This window comes from Ceratotherium simum, chromosome 18 (assembly GCF_057802395.1).
Source record: "Ceratotherium simum simum isolate JZ-2026a chromosome 18, ASM5780239v1, whole genome shotgun sequence".
Lineage (NCBI taxonomy): Eukaryota > Metazoa > Chordata > Mammalia > Perissodactyla > Rhinocerotidae > Ceratotherium > Ceratotherium simum.
The window spans coordinates 42,733,418-42,756,226 of NC_141917.1; the positions used below are offsets into that span (position 1 = coordinate 42,733,418).

Below are 22,809 nucleotides of genomic sequence, written 5' to 3' on the forward strand. Positions count from 1 at the left end.
GATGCAAATGGTCCCCAGGCATGTGTGGAAGTTTATTTATGAAAATTATGTATTTTAAAATTTGAGATATAATACTACTAGTTCTGAAAAGGTAAGAGAGGGTTGCGGAGTGAAGAAGAAAAATGGCAACATAACGTGTGGTCTCCCATCCAGCTCTGGGTTGTCTCTGTCTTTTAGATGGAAATCAACTTCAAAGAATATTTCTTTGGACATGCAACATACAACCTCATGGGGCTGCAGGCTTTTACGGAATATGTCGTAGCTCTGCAGTGTGTGGCTGAGAAGTCGATGTTCTGGAGTGGCTGGAGCCAAGAAAAAATGGGAACAACTGAAGAAGAAGGCAAGATGGGCCCTTGTAATTCTTTTTCTGCCTGCTCTGGTTTAGGTGGCCTGGGCCTAGGCTTTGTGGTTTTTGTCAAGGGCCGTACATGGGAATCATGGACTCCCATAATCCCAGAGCTTAGAGAGTCTACATTCTCTCTCCACAAGGCACTCTCTGCACCCACCTGAGCCCACAGGATAAGCCTGCCCTCCTCTGATGGTATTAGTTACATTAGCAGCTTTTGCTCCAAAGATAAAAGGTCACATCTTTAATACTCTTATAAAGTTCTTATACTGTATATGAAGAGATATATTATTTAAAGGTATCCTATGATAAATTAAAGATATATATTGTAAACCCTGTAGCTACTACTAAAAAAAGAAATAAAGGTATAACTAATGAGAAAAAAAAGTCACATCTTTTAGTGACAGTGAGAGAAGGAAAGAGAAAGGGATTGATTGAGTGCTTACCGTGAGTTAGGTATGATAATTAAGTACTTCAGGTCTGTGGGCTTGGCTTTAAATTACGGCCTGGCCCTGGAGTGACTTTGGGCAAGATACCTAATCTCTAAGCCTCAGTTTCTTCGCTATTTATTCCCCTCTTCCATAGTGGAATATAATTTGTAAAACTGAGTTAATAGTAGTATCTACTTTTTAGTGTTATTAAATTTAATTAATTAATTATTTACAATTGAGGTCACATTGATTTATAACATTGTGTAAATTTCAGATGTACATCATTATATTTCACCTTCTGTATAAACTACGTCACATTCACCACCAAAAGTCTAGTTTCCATCCGTCACTGTACACATGTGCCTCTTTACCTCTTTGCCCCTTCCACTCCCTTCCCCTCTGGTAACCCCTAATCTGTTCTCTGTATCTATGTGTTTGTTTGTTTGTTTATCTTTCACATATGAGTGAAATCTTATGGTATTTGTCTTTCTCCATCTGACTTATTTCACTTAGCATAATACCCTCAAGGTCCATCCATGTTGTTGCGAATGGCAAGGTTTCATCTGAGTAGTATTCCATTGTGTATGTAGATGCCAAATCTTCTTTATCCATTCATCTGTCACTGGTCACTTAGGTTGTTTCCAGGTAGTAGCTATTGTGAATAACGCTGCAGTAAACATAGGGCTGCACATATCTTTTCGAATTAGTGTTTTTGTGTTCTTTGGATAAATACCCAGAAGCAGAATAGCTGGATTATATGATAGTTCTATTTTTATTTTTTTGAGGAATTGCCATACTGTTTTCCGTAGTGGCTGCACCAATTTACATTCCCACCAGCAGTATATGAGGGTTCCCTTTTCTCCACCTCCTCTTCAACACTTGTTATTTCTTATCTTTTTAGTAATAGCCATTCTGACAGGTGTGAGGTGATATCTCATTGTGGTTTTGATTTGCATTTCCCTAATAATTAGTGATGTTGAACATCTTTTCATGTGTCTGTTGGCCTTCTGTATATCTTCTTTGGAAAAATGTCTATTCAAATCCTCTGCCCATTTTTTAATCAGGTTGTTTGTTTTTTTGTTGTTGAATTGTGTGAGTTCTTTATGTATTTTGGATATTAACCCCTTATCAGATACATGATTTACAAATATCTTCTCACAGTTGGTAGCTTTTCTTTTTGTTTTGCTGATGGTTTCCTTTGCTTTAGAGTTATTTTAAAGATTAAATGAAATAATGTCTTTAGCCCATAGTATGCATTCAGTAAATGCCAGATTTCCTATCATTATTAATCCTCCTAAGAGCCCTATAAAACACGGTAGAGTCACCCCCATTTGAAGGTGAGGGAGTTGTTTCAGACATGTTAATAAATTGCTCAGGGTCACTCAGTATGTGTTAGCATTCTCTGTAAATCAAGAGCCTTGCCCAGTGCCTGACCCCCAGTAGATGGTCAATAATGTTTGATGAATGTATTAGTTTCCTGTGGCCACTGTAATAGCTTAGCACAGACTGAGTTGCTTAAAGCAACACAAATTTTTTCTCTTACAGTTCTAGAAGTCAAAAGTCCAAAATCAGTTTCACTGGTCTTAAGTCAAGATATTGTCAGGGTTGTTTCCTTTTGGAGACGCTGAGGGGGAGAATATGTTTTCTTGCCTTTTCCACCTTCAAGTGGCTGCCTATATTCCTTCGTTAGTGGCCTTTTCCTCCATCTACAAAACATGTCACTCCAGTCTCTGCTTCCATCATCACATTACCTGTTTCTCCTGTTCTGTGTCACATCTCTCTGCCTCCCTCTTGTAATGACCTTAGTGATAACATTTAGGGCCCACCTGGATAATCCAGGGTAATCTCCCTATCTCAAGATCCTAACTTAATCACATCTACAGGGTCCCTTTGGCCACATAAGGTAACATTTATAGGTTCCAAGGGTTAGGATTTCAATCTTTGGGGTCCATTTTTCAGCCTAAACACAATGAATAAATGAAGGAATGACTAATTAGATGAATACTTGGTGATGTCCACACATCTTCTTCTGAAATATGGAAAAGAAATGCAAAAATACTCACCCTTCTTTTTTTTTTTTTTTAATTTTATTTATTTATTTTTTCCCCCAAAGCCCCAGTAGATAGTTGTACGTCATAGTTGCACATCCTTCCAGTTGCTGTGTGTGGGACGCGGCCTCAGCATGGCCAGAGAAGTGGCGCGTCTGTGCGTGCCCGGGATCCGAACCCGGGCCGCCAGCAGCAGAGTGCGCGCACTTAACCGCCAAGCCATGGGGCCGGCCCAATACTCACCCTTCTAACCTGAGGCTTTAACCTTATTTGTTTGTAAAACACGTGGATTTTAGACCATGAAATTCCCCCACCCCCACCCCCACCCATGACTTCAGGCCCTTCTTATTCAGTCTCATAGCTGAGTCCCCCACTGCTCTCAGGTAACATATAGGGTCAACTTGTGTGCTCCCTGGTCCACATGGACAACAATTTGTTCCTCTGGATCCTGGTTGAGTTTTCCCATAAGACCAAGTTGGTATTAACAGATGTTTGGCACATCCTCCCATGTGGTCAGATGCCTGGAAACAATCTGGTGCCTTCTGAATTTTTTATCCCCGCTGGAGATATTCATGCTTACTCTGGACAACCCCTTGGTGGGTGTGGTTACACAACAGGGATTCATGCAGCACTGAGGAATTGGGCTAGATGGCCTCTGAAGGCCCCTTTCACCAGTATCCAGTCTTCTATGCCAGGCTGTAGCAGTACAGGAAAAAAGTCATAGAAAATCCCAAAATATTATGTGTTTAAGTGCTTAGAACAGTGCCTTACAAGTGTTGAGGTCTATGTAAATTTTAAATAAATAAAAAATACAAGCATGGTTAAAACAAAACTAGTCAAGTTGTGGATCTAATGTAAACTTTTGATTAAAATTGCATACAATATTTGGGAACGTATTTACATTCTACAGACATATCTCAAAGTGTCCAATGAATGCAAATATAACAGTTTACAAATATCAAACAGCACATAAATTACACAGTAAAAAATGGCCCAATGATTGTAATCTGTTGGCAGAGCTTGTAAGACAACATGTCAGTGGAATGCAGGTGAAGTCATATGTGAAGTCTAGACAGTTCCAGTTAGTTATTGTTGTCTGTGTCTTAGCTGAGCCCTCCCTTTTAAAATATTAGAATGAAACACATGCAATATAATTGAGCAAATTGTCCTCTCCCTTTGCTCCGCTTTCAGCAGGCGATCTGGGAGACGAAGTTCTACCTCACGTGTGATCTTGTTTTGCACAGCTCTTTGCCTCCTTGTAGCTGTCACTCTTCTCTCCAGTGACCTCCTGGTGCTGTTATGGCTCGGTGTCTTAAGTTAGCTCATCATAGTCCAGCCACTCTCTGATGTCAGTTTCATCCACTTGTTTTGCTGACAGAAACAAGATTTACCATTTCAACTCATGTATTATTTCAGCTAGTTTGGCTAAGATTAATTAGCAAAACACGGGATGCTGGTTTTCTCTGTGCCCTTTACTAATGAAATAAAATCAACACTTATTTATCAAAGTCACCACCAGAGAACTTTTGCTTGTTTTTCAGGATCCCAGAAGAAATTGATGAAAATTCCCCCACCTCCCAGCAAATCCTAATTTCTCCTTTTCCAATTCATAAACTATTTGTTTCCCTGTTTCACAAAGAAATGCCAGTTGTTTAATACATACCACCTTAAACCTTTTCTAATTATTTGAAGATTTCTAAGTTGAATGTGAAGCACTCATTTTCTTTTGGACTTCATCATATTGATTATTAGGGTTACTTACCCACATTTAAGCATATAAATATCTACTACACGACACCGATATAATTATATTAAATCCTGGCTTTATTATTAAAAGCTTATAATATTGGGCAGTTGCTTAACTTCTCTGTGCTTCAGAAATGGAGACAATAATATTGGTGTACCTAATTATAGGGCTGTGGGGATTAAATGAGATAATTCAGGTAAAAGGCTTAGTACAGTGACACTTGCTAAAAGTTAGCTATTCTTGTTGTGGTCTTCAGCAAGGGCGCCAGTGTGTGTGTGAGGTGGTGGTAGTTGCAGTAGTCCCAGATTGTAATAGAAACAACATAACATCAAATTGTTACTATATTGGTCCAAACAATTGATGCCTTTGAATATGTAGATATTTTGATGGATCTGGAAAATTTTCATTTTGTTCTTTCAAAAATACAGAATTATTACTTTTTCCCCTTTGATTAAACTGAAAATCCATTATTAACTCATGGTTAATGGAAAATTGGCTGTAATAATTATAGAAGATTTATATGCAAGTCAGGCAATGGTTTTACTAAAAGCTGTATCTGTGGGAAGTCTAGAATGGGAAGACTGTTTCTCTTTGGACCATATCTGCAGAAAATAGTGGCCTCAGTGAAAGAAGAAAATACCTGATTATATTCATTCATCATCACTACCTGCTAACACTAAATGGCTTCTTATGGGATAAATCTAAGGAGAATTTCACTCATATTTCTAATCAAGTGACTAGAATGATTGATTATTTAATCATCAGTTTATTTTTACCTCTCTCTATCCTTCAGATGAATATGTGGGACTGGATTGTTTGAACATTTTGCCTTTAGGTTTTTTCTTTCTTACTCTCAATATTATTAACCCTGAGTCTGACTTCCACATAACTGGAACAGAGAGGCTCTGCAAGTAAGAACTGGAGTGAGAGTCCTTCTTCTGTGGGTCACCTTTGAAGGTAGTCTCGGGCTAAGTCTGTCTTCTGGGAGGAACTGTCTCTGCTCACGTCTCACTGGCTTGTAGACAGGCTGAAACCAGGCCTGTTGCTCCCTGTCTGAGAAAGTTGAGTACTGGCTGTCTTGTCTTCTGATTTAGTAAAGACCTTTGGGAAATCAGAAAACCCCTGGTAGAGTTTGTAAGACAACACCTCAGTGGAATGCAGATGAAGTCATATGTGAAGTCTAGACAGTTCCAGTTTCCTTATATCCAGATTACATGAAATTACAATAGATCTCATTGAGTGACTTGGAGCCTAACAGTTAGACTGTGTTACCTACACTTTGGCTTCTGCAAGAGTAGTTGTAGAAATGTGACTCTCCATTGGTGACAAGACAGTTTATTGACTTAATTGCCCTTTGGCACATATTTCTACATTATGAATTTGTTTTTAGTTGGAGTTCAGTAATTTCACTTTAAGACACTGAATCACCTGAAGTTAAAAAGATCCCTGAAAACAATCTCTCAGTACTAAAATAGTTTAGATCTTTGCCTGAGTAGTGGACCCGTTCTTTGCAGACCTAATTACATTATCTTTAGCCGTGTGATTTCCTCAAGAAAAGACGCAGAGTGCATCAACTGTAGCTTCAATTAGAGACATTTCCTCATTTCTCCAAATTACAGGCCACTAGCCTTCTGGACAGTTCTTTAGAACTCTCTGCTTTCCTCTTATGGCAAAAGTGTGTGGGCCATTCTTTAATCAGAAACTCAGCATTTTGAAATCTTAGGTGCATGTCAGAGCACTCAACTATAAATTGCCAGTGATCCACTCTTTGTCAAAAGCTGCTTGAGACATGATATTTGAGAGATATAGTCCAGAGATAAAGTGGAATGTAAATTCCTCTTGCTTTGTTTATCTCTGTATGATTAGATCATCAGAAGCTAACACACTTGAACTATGTTGTCTTTTTTTTTTTTTTTTAAAGATTTTATTTATTTTTTTCCCCCCAAAGCCCCAGTAGATAGTTGTATGTCATAGCTGCACATCCTTCTAGTTGCTGTATGTGGGACGCGGCCTCAGCATGGCCGGAGAAGCGGTGTGTCGGTGCGCGCCCGGGATCCGAACCCGGGCCGCCAGCAGCGGAGCACGTGTACTTAACCGCTAAGCCACGGGGCCGGCCCATGAACTATGTTGTCTTAGATTCTGTTGTTCACTGGAGAAATGCATGAATCAGGTTTAACATTATGCCCCTGCATTTTATAGAAGACAACCATGAGAAATGTACACATGCAATATTTCTATATACTTCTGCTCAACTATGATTGCAGATGTTGGTCTGTCTGTTACCCTGTGTCTTTTTTTGAGAGGATCCACATGATAAATTTCTTTTATGAATTCAGTACCCATAGCCAGAAAATACTTACCTCTTCTTATGAATTTTATGTTTCCTATTTATCAGACCATGAGAAATATGCAACTCAATATGACTCTCTTTTACTTTTCCTGTGAGGAAGATCAGCATTAAATTTAGAGCTCAGGGAAGGACCTAGTAAAGGTTATTTTTCTGTTCCTTTATTCTTTAATTCTTTCTTATATTTTATAACATTGTAAGTATGCAATTTCATCCTTTTTGGTTGTAGATATGGCCTAAATTATATATACAATCATGTGTTGCTTAACAGTGGGGATACATTCTCAGAAATGCGTCATTAGGCGATTTCGTCACTGTGGGAACATCATAGAGTGAACTTATACAAACCTAGATGGTATAGCCTACTACACATCTAGGCTATATGGTACTAATCTTATGGGACCACCATTGTATATATGGTCTGTCATTGACCAAAACATCGTTACTCAGCACATGACTATATATATATATATATATATATATATATATATATACACCTCCTTATCACTTATCTGTGTCATTCCCAGCTTTAATGTATGTAGGTGTTATATCTTAGAAGACATGAGATGTCACATTTCAATCCAGATTTGAGTGATAAATTATATTACAATAGGATCTATTGTACTTTTCTTTTACCTTACGTTAAGTCATCAGATCCAAGAGCAGTTTTATTTTTTACCTTTTTGGTTGATTTCAATCCTTCGGCTGCAAAATGAATACATCGTTGGTCATTGCAATGCTGTCATCCCTCCAGTCTCTGCTTACTCCTCCTGGCTCCTTCAAGCAAATCCTTCTCAACTACCTCTTCTAAGCAGGCAGCACAGCTAATTTCATTGTCTCTTGTTGCAACTCCCTTCTGTCTGAGTTGAGCACCTCGCTCTTTTTCTTTACAGCTCCACATGGCCTGGATCTGTGGAGAGTCCTGAGACCAGCCATGGTGGATGGAAGAAGGCCAGTGCAGTTGTTGTGGAAGGTGACCTCCCTCTGGATTTTTTTTTTTTTTTTTTTCTGTTTAAAACCCTTTGTCTCTTACACCTTCAAGCACTGTGATTCTTGAAAAATTAACATTTGGGACAGGTACAAAGTGCAAGTACAGGAGGCACCTTGACCTTCTGGAGAAAACCATCACTGGTTGGCCTCCACTAGAAGGCAATATAAAATTCTACAGCCCCAGCCCCGCATGGGAGAAGAACACTGACTTGGGGTGTCTTCGGGGCATATATTTTACATGTCCCTTTGAGTGCTGGCATAGTGGGGTACAAGGACAGAACAAGAGCCAAATGTTCCTTTCTAGGATGGAGGCCTGGGAGTGAGGAACAAAGGAGAAGGTAGGTGAGTAATGCAGAGAAGAGGAGAAAGGAGGAGGAAATGAGAGGAGAAGGTAGGAAAAAGGACAGAAAAGAGGGGGGAAGAGGGAATAAACAGGAAAGGAAAAGGGCAAATAGAGAAAAAGAAAACCAGCCAGGAAATAGGAGAGAAAAGATGGGGCAGTTGGAGGGAAGAAGAGAGGAAGGAGAGCAGTGAGATGTCCAAACCCTTTAGTATGTCTCCAAAATTCTCAGGAAATACTTATCATGTTATCTCATACTTGCTGAAGTCCAGGCAAGTTTAAAATCCTTTTGAAAATGGAGAACTCACCCTGCTTTGCCACATGACATTTCAATCACAATTACTTCAGGCTGGGAGCATCCTTCTACCTTTCTCCTCTCCCTTCACACTCTCACTCTCAGGGCTGTGGGACAGCCTCAGGTTGCAGAGGCAGCAAGCAAGGGAAAGCACAACCAGTGGTGTTGGGAAATCTTTGAGCATCAATTCCAGATGTTGTGGTTTCTTTCTCAGTTATCAAGTGTGGAAATAAAGGACTCTGTCAACATATTTTGGGGGAAGAAAAGCAAACAATAGCACATACCCACATGTGGTCTTAGCCACAAAGCAGTGGGTCAAGTAGGCCAAGCTGTGAAGTAGGTGAGATGGACTTCAATGTCCTCCTCCTCATCCCCTCTGCCTGGGGACTGGTCTTTCCTTTGCGCCAATAGGAGAGTTTTCTAAGAATCAGAGACACTTAAAAAAGAATGGACTAAAATTAGATAGTGGTGGTGATTGTAGAACTCTGTGAATCCACTAAAATCCACTGAATCATACACTTTAAAACAGTGAATTTTATGTTATGTGAATTACATCTCAATAAAGCTATTATTTAAAAAAGAGAGTGAATTGTCTTGAGAGAGAAAAGGCTCCCCAGTCATTAAGAAGGTTCTAGCTGACCTTTTATGTCATGGAAGCTACAAAGGAAATTCCTGAACTGGAAAGGCAATAGGACAAAGTGACTTCTAAAGTCCTATCTGGCCTTATATTTAGTCATTTGCTCCATCTATGTGTGTTGTCAGTAACAGAAAGTGAACAACTGGAAAGCCCTGTAATTCCTGGGAAATACACAGCATGCTGATCCCTTGGCAAAACATCTCGTTAGTGGGCTCAGGTTCAAGGCTGAAAAGAAGAGTTTGGCTTGGAGCCCCTGGAGTCACCTTAGGCTTCTCACCAAGGATCTGGGTCTGGCAGGGTAGCCCTGAATGTTTTAGTCCTCTTAGCTGGGATGCCTGGTCCAAGGAAGCTAACTCCCCCCTCAGAGGGAGAGGTGTGGAGATGAAAGGCAAGGGCACAGGTTCTCTCCAACCCTTGGAAGCTTCTGGGTGAGAGATGACCCAGGGCTAGAACAGTCTTAGGATTGGCTTGGAGGAAATGCCTCAACTTTTTAGCTTATGTTCCTCTGCCCATGTGGGATAAAGAGAAAGATACAGCCAAAAGAAAATGGAGGTGCCCTGCTTACATTGGCTTGGGCATTCTCCTAGTGTAGCCTCATGGACTTAGACTTATGTTAAAGGTTGATACCAAGGGGACATTTGGCAGGTCCCCTCTTCGGGTACTTGAAGGGTTAATATCACAGCACAGGGTGTATTATTCATTCCGGGAAGGTAATTACCTGATTGTAGTTTAGCACCTAATAGTTAACACTACCCCCCAACCCCATCCTCACCATTTATCATTATCTCAGTGGCTTTCTTTTTTTGTTTTTGGTAATAAAGTTTGTTTCCTTTGGGTTCAGAAGGCAAGAGAAGCCCCGGTCCTGGAGAAAACGCTTGGCTACAACATATGGTATTTTCCAGAAAACAACACTAACCTCACAGAGACAAGGAACACCACTAACCAGCAGCTTGATCTGTATCTGGGAGGCAAGACCTATTGGGTGTCTGTGATTTCTTATAATTCTCTGGGGGAGTCTCCGGTGGCCACCTTGAGGATTCCAGCTATTGATGAAAAGCGTAAGTACAGTCTAAACATCTTACTTAGATGCCTGGCCCCATCCAATTAGCCAAGGGGTAATCCCTGTCCTTTCAAGGGTTGCTTTTTCTCTCGAGTCAAAACGAACATGAGGTTGGAATTTTTTAGGTTATGGTGAAGAGAGCAAAATCTTCTGGTAATTAATGAGCTCCTTAAAATAAAATTCCTTTGGAACAAAGCCTGTGTTGAAAATCAGAGACTTCATAAATCATACGATACAAAGTCATAAGCCTAGGTGTTCTGCGTGCAGCGTGTATTTGTTTTGTTCTCAGTGAAGGTAAGCTGGATTGAGCCATATGAGACTATCAGGTCTGCCACATCTGTCCTCTGTGGCTGAAACTTCTCTTTTGAAATCTTCCCCTCACAGTATTGACCATGTCCCAGCCTTGGTTTGCTCACTCTCCCATTTTCTTCCTTTTCTCCCTTACATTTGACTACCAAGTTAGGAAATTTTCTAATGTTTATACTTGCCAATAAATTGCTCATTACACTTTTGATTAAGTTGTTTTTAACATTTTACTGCTCCCAGGCAAACACATATTTTATATCCTGTTTTGGAATGAAGTACCTTCTTTGATTTTTATTTAAGGAATTGCAGGCAATGGATTTTCTCTTCTGCTTTATTTTTTTTCTATAAATCTTATTATTCTACATTCTATAGATTTTCTCAGTTATTATGTTTATTACATATCTTTCCCTCAATAGGATGCAAGTTCCATGAGGGCAGAGATTTTTGTTTGTTTTTCTCTTCTCCTCTTTTTCCTTTTCCTCTTCCTCTCCTCCCCCGCTCCTCTTTTATTCCAAAACATAGAACAGGCATAGAGCATAGAAAAGGCGATCAGGAACTATTTTTTGAAGCACATCATAGTTGGAGAATGCACTCTTCAGTATTTTCCACCTCTCTCTGTTTGCTTAGACCTAGACTGGTTCAGGCATTTACACTACCAGCTCTAGACTTGTCTTCCTATGCTCCCTTTATTCTCTTCTTAAATGTAACCCTTTCTTCCCTTGCCTCATTTTAGAACTCCTAGATATACATATTTTGTGTTTTGAGTTACACTTGATATTATTTTAGTTAGTATGTAATAGTATTTCCCATAGTCCTTAGTTCCTGACGTCCTAGTTGCTGCTAACCAATACCCCAGTGATGAAGTTTCTGACAAATGCAGGTGTCATTGAATATATATTCCTTGTTAATAGAGGTGCTGCTGCATAGTAATCTCAGTTTCCTGGTGTGGCTCTGGAGTGGGAGGCACTAAAAAGTAGGGGATAAAAACATGGGCTCTGGAGTCCAACAGCCCTGGATTCAAATCTTTGCTCTTTCACTAGATACCATAAACCTTGGGCAAGTTATCTAACCTTTCTGAACCTTAGCTACTTGTAAAATGGGGCTATTATTATATAGTAATACCTACCTCACAGAGCTATTGTGAGGATTAAATGGGATTATGTATGTAAAATGCTTTGTCTAGTGCTAATTATTATTATCATCATTCTTAATATGATTTCTGATTAATTTCTATTAGTCATGGATTATCAACTTAAAAAATTTTTCACAATTCTGAAGGTACTTGCTTTGTGTCAGAAGCATCAGTGTGATCATCAGTTATAACGGTACCAGACTAGGTGTAGGCAGGTTACAGCTTGTGGGCCAAATCTGGCCCGATACTTGTTTTTGCATATAAAGTTTTACTGAAACACAACCACACCTATTTATGTATTGTCTGTGGCTTCTTTTTTGCAACAATAGCAGAGTTGAGTAGTTGTGATAGAGACCACCTGACCTGCAAAAGCTAAAATGTTTGCTGTTTGGCTCTTTACAGAAAAAGTTTACAGACCGCTGTCCTAGATGTATAAGAAAGTAATGTTCTACAGAATTTTGCTTAATAAAGTGGAGTCAACTGGAGAATAGTTATAATAATAAGAATTGTTATAAGTATAACAATCATTAAGTAAGTATAATTATCATATATCGTCCATTAGTGTATGTCAGCCATTGTGCTAAGATGACATAGGTTAATCTAATGTTAGCCTTGAAATGACCTCTGAGGTAGATGCTCTTAGATCCATTTTATAGATGATGAAGCTGAGATTCAGGAAAGTCTAATAATTTGCCCAGAGTCTCTCAGTTGGAATTCAAGCCCAGGTCTGCACGATTCCAAACTTGCACAATATACTTTATCTGGAACCTTGGACAGGGTATTAATAAAGTGACTTAGAATTCTGGTCACAGATGCTGTATGATGCTGAACTGGTTATTTACTTCTGTGGGCCTCCATTTTCCCATCTTTAAAATAAGGGATTGGAATAGATATACCTTCAGGTTCCTTCTGGCCTGAACATTCTCTGAGTTCTAGGAGACCTTAGCCAGCAGGCAGCTATGGAGAGGTCTGAGGCAGGGCCTAGAATGTGTGATGAGTGGCTGAGGATGAGGCTGCAACTGCTTTGGGGTAGAGTTCAGGATGCGCTAGGACAGCTGGCAAGGTGAGGCACCACCAGCATCTGAGAGCTGTATTTGATAGGCCTACAGTGACTGCCTTCATGCAAATCACAAGAAATTAATGGTGTTCACAGTTAAAGCCCCTTCACCCTTTTCCCAGGAGAGATCTGTATTTCCTACCACCCCTGGGGGGGTGTTGTAGTGGGAGAAATTGCTCAAAAAGTTCATGTTGAATGATGGAAGGATCCAGCAATTCATTTATATTTAGTAGAATGATGATTTGGAAACCTCTCTTTCAACACCCCTTAATGCTGCCCAGACCCTTTCGTCTTTCAAGGTTGACTCATGGCTTAATCGAACCGTTTCCACACACGCTGTGGTCCAGAGTCTGGGCTTGTTCCTTTGGTCCATATAGCACATTTGGCTCTTTCGACCTGACTCCTGCTCCTCAGAGCACCAATGTTGGTAAAGAGAAGGAGTGTGGGGTTAGGAACCAACACTCACTCTGGTCTTCAGGTCAGGATTTGTGTGCAAATAATTTATTAAGAAAGTGCCTCTGTGGAAACCAGAAAAGGAAGCAGAGGGAGCAAGGCCAAGGAAGGGGAGGAGGCCAAGCCAAAGGTTCTGTTTGATTTTCCTAGGGCTGCCCCACAAAGGACCACAGACTGAGTAGCTTCAAGCAACAGAAACTTATTGTCTCATCGTTCTGGAGGGTAGAAGTCTGAAATCAGAGTGTTGGCAAGGCCATGCTCCCTCAAAAGCCTGTAGGGGAGGATCCTTTTATACTTCTGTTAGCTTCTGGAAGCCCCAGGTGTTCCTTGGCTTGTGGCAGCATAACTTCAGTCTCTGCCTCTCTCTTCTTCAGATGGCCAGCTTCCTGTCTGTCTCTGTCTCTGTGTCTAAATTCCACTTTTCTTATAAGGATACCAGTTGTATTGGGTTAAGGGCCCACCATCTTAACTTAATTACTTACATCTAAAAATGACCTGATTTCCAAATAAGGTTACATTCTGTGGTATATCTGTAAAGAGGATATCTTTTGGGGGAGGACACAATTTAACCCATAATGAGTGCAATCTGCAATTAAAGTCTTAGGGAGGGTGGTTCTAGCCTGACCTGGTGAGGTACTCTGGAGTGTAAGTTACATCTCAAAGTTATCCCAACCAAGCAAAACACACAAGAACAATGAGAAGGAATCTGAGAGGATCAAGGAGCGTTAACATTATCTGCCACAAGAGGCTAGGTAAGGTTCCAAATGCTCCAGTAATGACTTTCTGCCTGACTGGAATGGCAACTGAGAATGCTTAGTGGCTATGAGTAGGGGAGGGCAGGGAGGAGAAAGTCAGAGCCCTAGCGATTAGTCAGGGTTGATTTCCTGGCTCTGTGCTCCTTGCCCTGGCCCTGCCCCATCTCCAGTTTCACCCTTCCTTCATGCCTCAGTCACCCTTTGTCAGAGCTACCCTTTCAGGTTGACAAATTATCTGGCCTTACTTTGAGGACTAGCAGCTGGAGTGTCTCATAAAGGCCCAGTTCAGGAAAAGGATCCATAAACTGTGGCCTTCCAGAACAGAGGCTCCTAGGGGCTGGCGCAGTGGCATAGTGGTTAAGTTCGCATGCTCTGCTCTGGTGGCCCGGGGTTCGCAGGTTCGGATCCCAGGTGTGGAGCTATGCATCGCTTGTCAAGCCATGCTGTGGCGGCGTCCCATATAAAGTAGAGGAAGAAGGGCACAGATGTTAGCCCAGGGCCAATCTTCCTCAGCAAAAAGAGGAAGATTGGCAACAGATATTAGCTCAGGGCTAATCTTCCTCGTGGAAAATAAATAAATTAAATAAATAAATCGACATTAAAAAAAAAAAAAAAGAACAAAGTCTCCTAAATATGCACACAGCCTGATGGGGCTTGTTGCCTAGAAATAGCAGGATTCATTACTCCAGTCCCCACCCCAAATCCCTACACTTGCCTAGGCTTCCATCTTCAAAAGCCTTTTCGGTGTTTTGAGGGACACCATCTCCTCTTTTGCCCTCTCCAGGACTGTCTTCCATGGTCTCTGAAACATACTTCCTGCAGCCTCCAATTTTGAAGGCTAAGGTGTGTTGTGGGTGGTGAGGAGTGGATGAGAGGGGGAGCCACAGCCTGTGACCTTCTGAGCCCCATCCTTCATGCCCTCCTTCTCTGCCTCACTGCAACTCCAGTAGTTCTCTCTTTTGCGTATTCAGAGCATTTTCAATGAGATAGCTCTCTAATTCTGATTACATCCCAGATATTGGATTTGAAGCCACATGTTCAACTTTTCCATTAAAGGAATCCTTGTGCCTGTTTCCAGACATGAGTTTTCTGCGAGGCCTGCAGAAAATGTCATTTACATATTGGTCCATACCTATGTGCTTTGGATGGGTGTGTCTGTATCTTTCTGGTGCAGACGCCTATTCTGCCTTGAGAATAGGAATCCGTAGCTAGGTTGTGTAGGGCCAGCCTAGACAGTTGAAATTTGAAGCCATCTCCTTGGTGTGATTTTAGGGTCACCATCTCTCAGCTTCCCAGCCACAGAATTCCTGATGCCTGAAATTCTACCTTTAGAGACTCATTCTTTGTCTCAGGCTTGCTTTCCTTTTGACTCGCAGAGACACTTATGAAAGATAAGTCTTTTTAATCAGCAACTCTCTAGTGAGACCCTTTTCTGGAAACAGGTAAATTTTGGGGAGATAAGAAAAGATAAAGAGGGCACTTAATCATCAAAGGTGGGGGGTAAAGAAAGGGATACAATGAAAGGGGTGAAAACAGCACCATAGGGGGAGGCTGCAGAGGAGGTCCTGAACTTTGACGTTCTTTACGATTTGGGCAGTGAATGGATGCCAAGGTGGGTGGTATATTTGGAGGATGAGTTGGGTAGCTGTGAAGCAGTCTTTTTCTTTCCTTTCAGCATTTCAGTGCATTGAGGCCATGCAGGCCTGCCTGACTCAGGACCAGCTGGTGGTGGAGTGGCAAAGCTCTGCTCCAGAGGTGGACACATGGATGGTTGAGTGGTGTCCAGATTTGGACTCAGAGCCCTCCGACTTTTCCTGGGAATCTGTGTCTTGGGCCAGGAACTGGACAATCCAGCAAGGTAGCCAGAGCAGATCTCACAAGTTCCCACATGATTCAGTTTCGTTTTTATCAGTTTTTAAATCTTTAACTTTGGCTTTGAAGCTGTAAATGTGGTTAATAGCATTTGACAAGCCAGCGCAAGCTTAGTGAAGTAACACACTTCTTGGCATTGCCATGGTTATCAGACCAGGTATCTGGCCTGTTTCCAGGTGGAAAACACCATCTTAACACCCACCATTAGAGAACCCATCTCAGATATCTTGATCATGTGGATAAACAACAGAGTTTGTACCCCATCTGTCCTACCCAGGGCCCCCTCTTCGGTTCTGGTTGCCTGTTTAGGAGCTAGATCCTTTCCCCAGGTGATTGATGTAGGCAATAACCTTCTTTTCAAGAAAGTCCCTGCTCCATGTAAGACACATGAGGGAGGCCTTACCCTCCCAATCCTATCAGTCCGGCCATTTCTTAATACTTAATAGCATCCATATGAAGAGTTATACTCACGCAGAGATGCAGGCAGGCAGAGGAGCTAGAATTCATGGTGTCTGAGTTCTCTAGGGTGATATGCTATTGGCAGAAGGATTAAGTTGATTGTGCAATGCCCCCAAATCATATAACAAAATCAATGATGGAGGAGGGACTGGATCTCTTACTTTTCCCTACCTGGGTGGCTCTGTCATTTTGTCAGAGTGGTGCCGGGTTTAGTTCTAAGAATTAATTTAAAAAGGTTAGAACTGGAATAGACATTAAAGACCATCCAACTGAACCTCCTTATTTTCCAGATGTGGAAACTGTAGAGAAACAGAATGTCTTCTAAAAGTCTCAGGCTGTAACTCTTAGTCTAGCATTCCTTTCTTCTACTATGCCATACTCTGAACTTAATGCTTGTTTTCTCTCCCTCTCTCTCTTTTTTTTTTATTTTTATTTTTTACAGATGAATTAAAACCTTTCTGGTGCTATAACATCTCTGTGTATCCAATGTTGGGAGACCGAGTGGGCGAACCGTATTCCATCCAGGCTTATGTCAAAGAAGGCGGTATGTATGGATAAGGTCCTCTGGGGAAAAGGAAACACTGGGGCTTGTCCAACATTCAGACAAGGTGGTGAATGCCTGTAGCTCATTCACAGTTGCCTTAGTGCTCATCTGTGCTGCACCTTCAGCTTGTAGTAAGCTATGTATATTTGACACAAGTGTGGTCAGGTTATAGATTCACTGAATTTCAAAGCTGGGGTAGACGTTAGAGATCATCAGGTCCAAGCCCCTCACTTCACAAATGGAAAATTGAGGCTCAGAGAGGTGAAATAACTTGCCCAAAGTCACAAAGAAACTTAGTACAAATAGCGTTGTAAGCAGAAATAACAATTAGTTAAGACCAAGTTAGGGAACCTACAGAGTTTATCATAAGTTGGAAATGCTAAAAAATTAACTTTAATTATGTAGCAATAAGCAGGGGTTTTTCTGGTGAACTGCTCAGATTTTATTTTTATCTTTTTAGAAGTTAACGTCTTCCAGATTCAACAGTAGAAACTATATGCTGTCACTCAAAGGTAGCCCATGGAGGCATACTCTTCAACTATTTGACAATAGCTATCACAGATATGAATGAAAGAGCTGGGTGCCAAGTTACAGTGAGAGTGTGTATAAGAAAGTACTTTTTCTCGGGTCTTTGACTCTTCTTCTTTTCCTGTTCAAGATGAGTGACTCCAGAAAACAATTTTCCCAAACAAGTTGATTCATCAATTCCCTACTCTGCCCCCACCTCCCACCTCCAGCACTGATTTCAGTCTGAGTACTGGCCAGAGCCTTTGTAGGGGAGGGATCTGCTGGGGTTGTGATTCATTGTTTATTGTTTACCTCCCTGTCCTGTAAAGTTCCATCAGCAGGTCCTGTGACCAAGGCAGAGAACATTGGTGTGAAGACAGTTACAATCACATGGAAAGAGATTCCCAAGAGTCAAAGAAATGGTTTCATCAGCAACTACACCATATTTTACCAAGCTGAAGATGGAGAGGAATTCTGTAAGTATGCTTACAGCCACATTGAAAACTCCCCCAAACCCCAAATAGATGCTATGGATAGACCTGCCATAGGGATGGCTCCTATGGTGGGTACCCTGCAACCTTGCAGGATTCACTTAGCTTCTTTAAGCCTCTCTGAAAATGGAGCCAAGAGTACCCACCTCTTGAGTTTTTTGAGTCAAATGAGAGTGAAGTGACAGAACTTGAGAGTCCTGTAGGAACTGCAGGAGTTGATATAATTTGTCCTGGTCAGGCTGTGGACAAGTTGGCCTCCTGGGAGCTTCCTAACCATTATTCCAGAGGAGCATGCCTGGATTAAAGAGTAGAGTGGGGACAGACCCTGTCTGGTGGCACTTACCTCAGTGCAGCACCCTTTACCATGACTTCTTCTGCTCACTGCCAAGGCATGTTTTTTTCTTAAATCCATAATATCTCCTGACATACTAAATTCTGGACTAGGCTTGGATTCCTGTTTGGCTAATTTTTTTTGTTATTATGGTAAAATACATATAACATAAAATTTACCACTTTAAACAATTGAAAGTATACAAATTAGTGGCATTAAGTACACCCATAATGTTGCGTAACCATCACCATTACCCATTTCCACCCCAAATAGAAACCCTGTACCCATTAATCAGTCACTTCCAGTTGCCCTCATCCCATAGCCCCTGGCAACCACAAAACTGCTTTCTGTCTCTATGGATTTACCTATTCTGGATATTTCATGTAAATGGAATCATACAATATGTGGCCTTTCGTGTCTGGCATCATGTTTTGAAAGTTTATCCACATTGTAGCGTGTATTAGTACCTCTTTCCTTTTTATGGCTGAATAATATTCCATTGTTTGGATATTCCACATTTTGTTTATCCCTTCATCAGTTGATGGACATTTGGCTTGTTTTCACCTTTTGGCTACTGTGATTAATGCTGCTATGAATATTAGTGTACAAATATCTGAGTCCCTGCTCTTAATTCTTTGGGGTGTAATTGCTAGAAATGGAATTGCTGAGTCATATGGTAATTCTAGTTTAACTCATTGAGGAACCACTAAACTGTTTTCCACAATGGCTATACCATTTTACATTCCCACCAGCAATGTATGAGAGTTCTAATTTCTCCACATCCTTACCAACACTTATTATTTTCTATTAAAAAATTTTTATTATGGCTATCCTAGTGGATATGAAGCAGTATCTCAGTGTGGTTTTGCTTTGCGTTTTCTTAATAGCTAATGATGTTGAGCATCTTTGCATGTGCTTGTTGGCCATTTGTATATCTTCTTTGGAGAAAGTCTTCAATCTCTTTGCTCATTTTTAAATTGGGTTGTTTGTCTTTTGGTTGTTGAGTTGTAAGTTGTTTTTTTTTATCTTCTGGATACAAGTTCCTTATCAAATAGATGATTTGTAAGTATTTTTTCCCATTTCGTGGATTGTTTTTTTCACTATCTTGATAGTGCATTTTGACGCACAAAAGCTTTTAATTTTGATAAAGTCCAGTTTAATCTGTTTTCTTTTGTTGCTTGTGTGTTTGGTGTCATATCTAAGAAACCATTGCCAAATTAAGGCCCTGTAGGTTCACCCTATGTTGTCTTCTAACAGTTTTATAGTTTTAGCTCTTATATTTAGGTCTTTGATCCATCTCAATAGGCTAATTTTAAGCAGAACATAGATAAAGGGATTGGCGTATGACATGGCCAAGCTTGGAAGTACTGGTTCCAACCCTCTTGTTTCAGTGCCACTAAAGCACAATTTTCAGTTGGGCTTGGCTGTGGTGTTTGACTTCTATATTTTTCCTTTAGCCAAGACAGTCAACTCCAGCATCCTGCAGTATGGCCTGGAGTCCCTGACAAGAACGACCTCTTACACTGTTCAGGTCATGGCCAGCACCAGTGCTGGGGGAACCAACAGCACCAGGATTAACTTCAAGACATTGTCAATTAGTAAGTATTTTCTTTAAGCCCTGGATATGTCTCCTTGGCATTTCCCTTAGGCCAATTGGAGATGATGTTTGCCAAAGGCAGGAGGAAGCCAAATGAAACAATAGTACCTAAGTAAGAACGGAGAACATCTGTTTTATGGCTCATTGACCTTCCTGGAAGGTGTGTGGGTGAGGAGAGAGTAGTGAGAGCAGGCAAATTGAGAGCTGAATTTGGAAAGCCTGGTCATTTTGCTCCTTCCTCATGGGTAGCCCCATATGATCTTGAGGAGGAGGGATCAAGTTAATGCCATCTTTACTCTCAGCCTCCAACTAGCTCCTGCTTCAAGGCTGTCCCCAAGTTTGCAGTCACCAGTTTCTATGTGTCAGAGGTTACTGCACAGTGGGGTGTTGGAGGGAAAACCTTGTTTGAACAAGTACCATCAGCCTACAGGGAGGGACTTAACCTCATCATTTGTGGAGTTTTTTGAGCAAAAACGTATATAATATGTTCTACTTATCAGCTTTACATTAAAAATAGGGAGCAAGAAAAATTTAATAAATACAACAAAAATGTAAAATACAATGTAGTTTCATATACTGTTATGGGAAATATTCAAGAGAAAAAGAAGATGGAATGAGGAGGGAGATGAAGAAGAAATAAGGAAGGAGAAAGAGAGAAATATGTTAATTTTTCCAAGTCCTTGAGTGGCAAAGATTTGATTTTAAGGGTATACTAAAACTGTTTCAAGAAATGAGCAACCTTTTATATGAACAGTGAAAGAACATTGCCAAATTTTGCAGTAAAAGCTAAAAATAGTCTGGTTTAAGGATTCTTGAAAGCCTCTTATTCATCACATTTTCAAAAGAATAAAAATAGCTTTATGGTTCTGGAAAATGTGAATATAGTTTGTGTTTTTACATGGAAAACATGTTCAATTTTTATGGACTAACATTGCATTTTGGGGGTTCTTTTTGATATGGTTCTTTAAAATCTTTTAAGATCATGTTGTATTTTCACAACACTAGGCACAAATTGCATTATCTGATGGAATTTTCTCCAGGGGTCAAATTGAAGGCAAGAGTTTGTCTTGGAGCCTGCAAGTTTCTTACCCTTGGTCTACAGATTATAGATCTCCCTGCTTCTGTCTTTGGTCCTCTACAATCTATTCTCCACAAAGCAACCAGAGTTGAAAACTCTAGATCCTCTGCTTAAAATCCACCAGTGACTTCTGTTGCATTTAAATAAAATCCAAACTCCTTCCCATAGCTTTCAGGATCCTTCATCATTTGTCCCTTGCTGACCTCATCTCCTACCACCTTCTGCCTCCATTATTGTCCCTTGTTCCTGCTTCAAGGCTTTTGCACCTGCTGTTGCTTCTGCCTGGAATGCTTTCCTCATGTTTTTGCATGGCTGGTTCCTTCTCATTATTAACATGAGCTCAAATTTCACTTCTCAAAGAAGTCTTCCTTTGCCACCCTATCTAAATTTCCTAACCTTCCTCCCACCTTACCCTAGTTACTCTCTACACCGTGTTTTATCTGAAATAATCTTATGTTATTTATTGTCTGAATCTTTCTACCAGAGCATAAGCTCCATGAGAGTAAGGATCCTCTATTTCTTGCTTATTGCTGTTTGTTTTATTATCCAGAAGAGTGTTTGGCAAATTGTAAGTGCTCAGTAAATATTTACTAAATGAATGAAGTTGGAGGATAAACTTGATGAGCACAATTTCTGTCAATATTATTCAGGGAGAAAAGAACTGGATGGGGAGCCACTAATACCAAGCGTTTTTTTTTAATTGAATGAATTTGAATTGAATTGAAAGAAAACTAATAAGCGATGTGTTGCTGAAGATACTTGAAGAAAAGGTTAATCTTTGATTTTTGTCGAGAAAGTGAGGAGCTCAACCTGCGACTGACTCTTGTTCTCCTTTTCCCAAAGGTGTCCTTGAGATTTTCCTTATAACTTCTCTGGTTGGAGGAGGCCTTCTTATTCTCATCATCCCGATGGTGGCATATGGTCTCAAAAAACCCAAGTGAGTTTATAGGCAACAGTGTGTGCCCTCAAAATCAGGGATGGAAAAGGGTGGAAGGCATCACGGGTGGAAGAGGAGGTGTTCATTCATTTATTAATTTGGTGTGTATTTATTGAGTTCATTGTATGCCGTACCCCATGGCTCATCAGAATTCTGACCAAATGAGAGGACTTTCACCCCCTACAGCCCCATGTACCAGTCCTAGGCCTTTTTGAGGCCAGGGGAGTCCCAGCTGCCCCATAGGCTTTATCTGCTGTGCTCGGCATCTGAGACTAGAGTTGGGGAGAAGGTCCTTTTTCTCAGCGTCTAGAGGGGGCCCATCCCAGCAGCAAAGGCCGCAAGGCCACTAGCTTCTCTCCCAGGCAGAGCAGGGAGCTACATACCCATGGAGTTAGAGTGCTGGCCAGTTGTATGCCCAGCACAGACTTGTTCCTTGCTTACGGTGCAGTTGGAGGGCTGGCTGCTGGGGCATTTGTCCTGCCTGCCCTGGCCACTGTGGGGAAAGAAGCTTATCTTTAGGGTCTTGTTCTTTCTTTCCCCAGAGAGCCTCATGCTACCCTGATGGTCAAGGGCTCCCTCCCTGGTAGACCTCTCTCTCCAGAACTGCACAGTTGTGGGCCTTCTTTGCCCAGCAGCTGTGCTTAGTTATGGTCAAGCTAACATCAACCTCAGTTCCCAGCTGTACATTGTAATCAAGTCACCAGCACAAATTCTTGTACATTTTGCTTGTCTAAGAAGCTCCCAGGTGATGCTGATGCTGCTGGTTGGGACCACACTTTGCGAATCACTGCGTTAAAGAGTGGGTAGCTTAGGGCCGGCTCTGTGGCTTGGCGGTTAAGTGCGCGCGCTCTGATGCTGGCGGCCCAGGTTTGGATCCCGGGAGCGCCCGGAGGCACCACTTCTCCGTCCAACGCGAGGCCGAGTCCCGCGTACAGCAACTAGAAGGATGTGAACCTATGACATACAACTATCTACTGGGGCTTTGGGGGGAAAAAGCTGAATAAATAAAATCTTTAAAAAAAAAAAAAAAAGAGTGGGTAGCTTATAAA

General features: G+C 41.1%; 1 protein-coding gene across 1 annotated transcript in view; it reads left to right on the plus strand.

Moving 5' to 3' along the window:
- IL31RA (interleukin 31 receptor A) overlaps positions 1-22,809 on the plus strand; it is a 60,761-nt gene that overhangs the window by 32,434 nt on the left and 5,518 nt on the right. The window contains exons 5-12 of the mRNA XM_014781528.2: positions 178-340; positions 7,813-7,892; positions 10,023-10,239; positions 15,620-15,802; positions 16,718-16,819; positions 17,656-17,802; positions 19,606-19,746; positions 21,667-21,760. Coding sequence (XP_014637014.2) covers positions 178-340; positions 7,813-7,892; positions 10,023-10,239; positions 15,620-15,802; positions 16,718-16,819; positions 17,656-17,802; positions 19,606-19,746; positions 21,667-21,760 — 1,127 coding nt within the window. The remainder of the gene's footprint in view (positions 1-177; positions 341-7,812; positions 7,893-10,022; positions 10,240-15,619; positions 15,803-16,717; positions 16,820-17,655; positions 17,803-19,605; positions 19,747-21,666; positions 21,761-22,809) is intronic.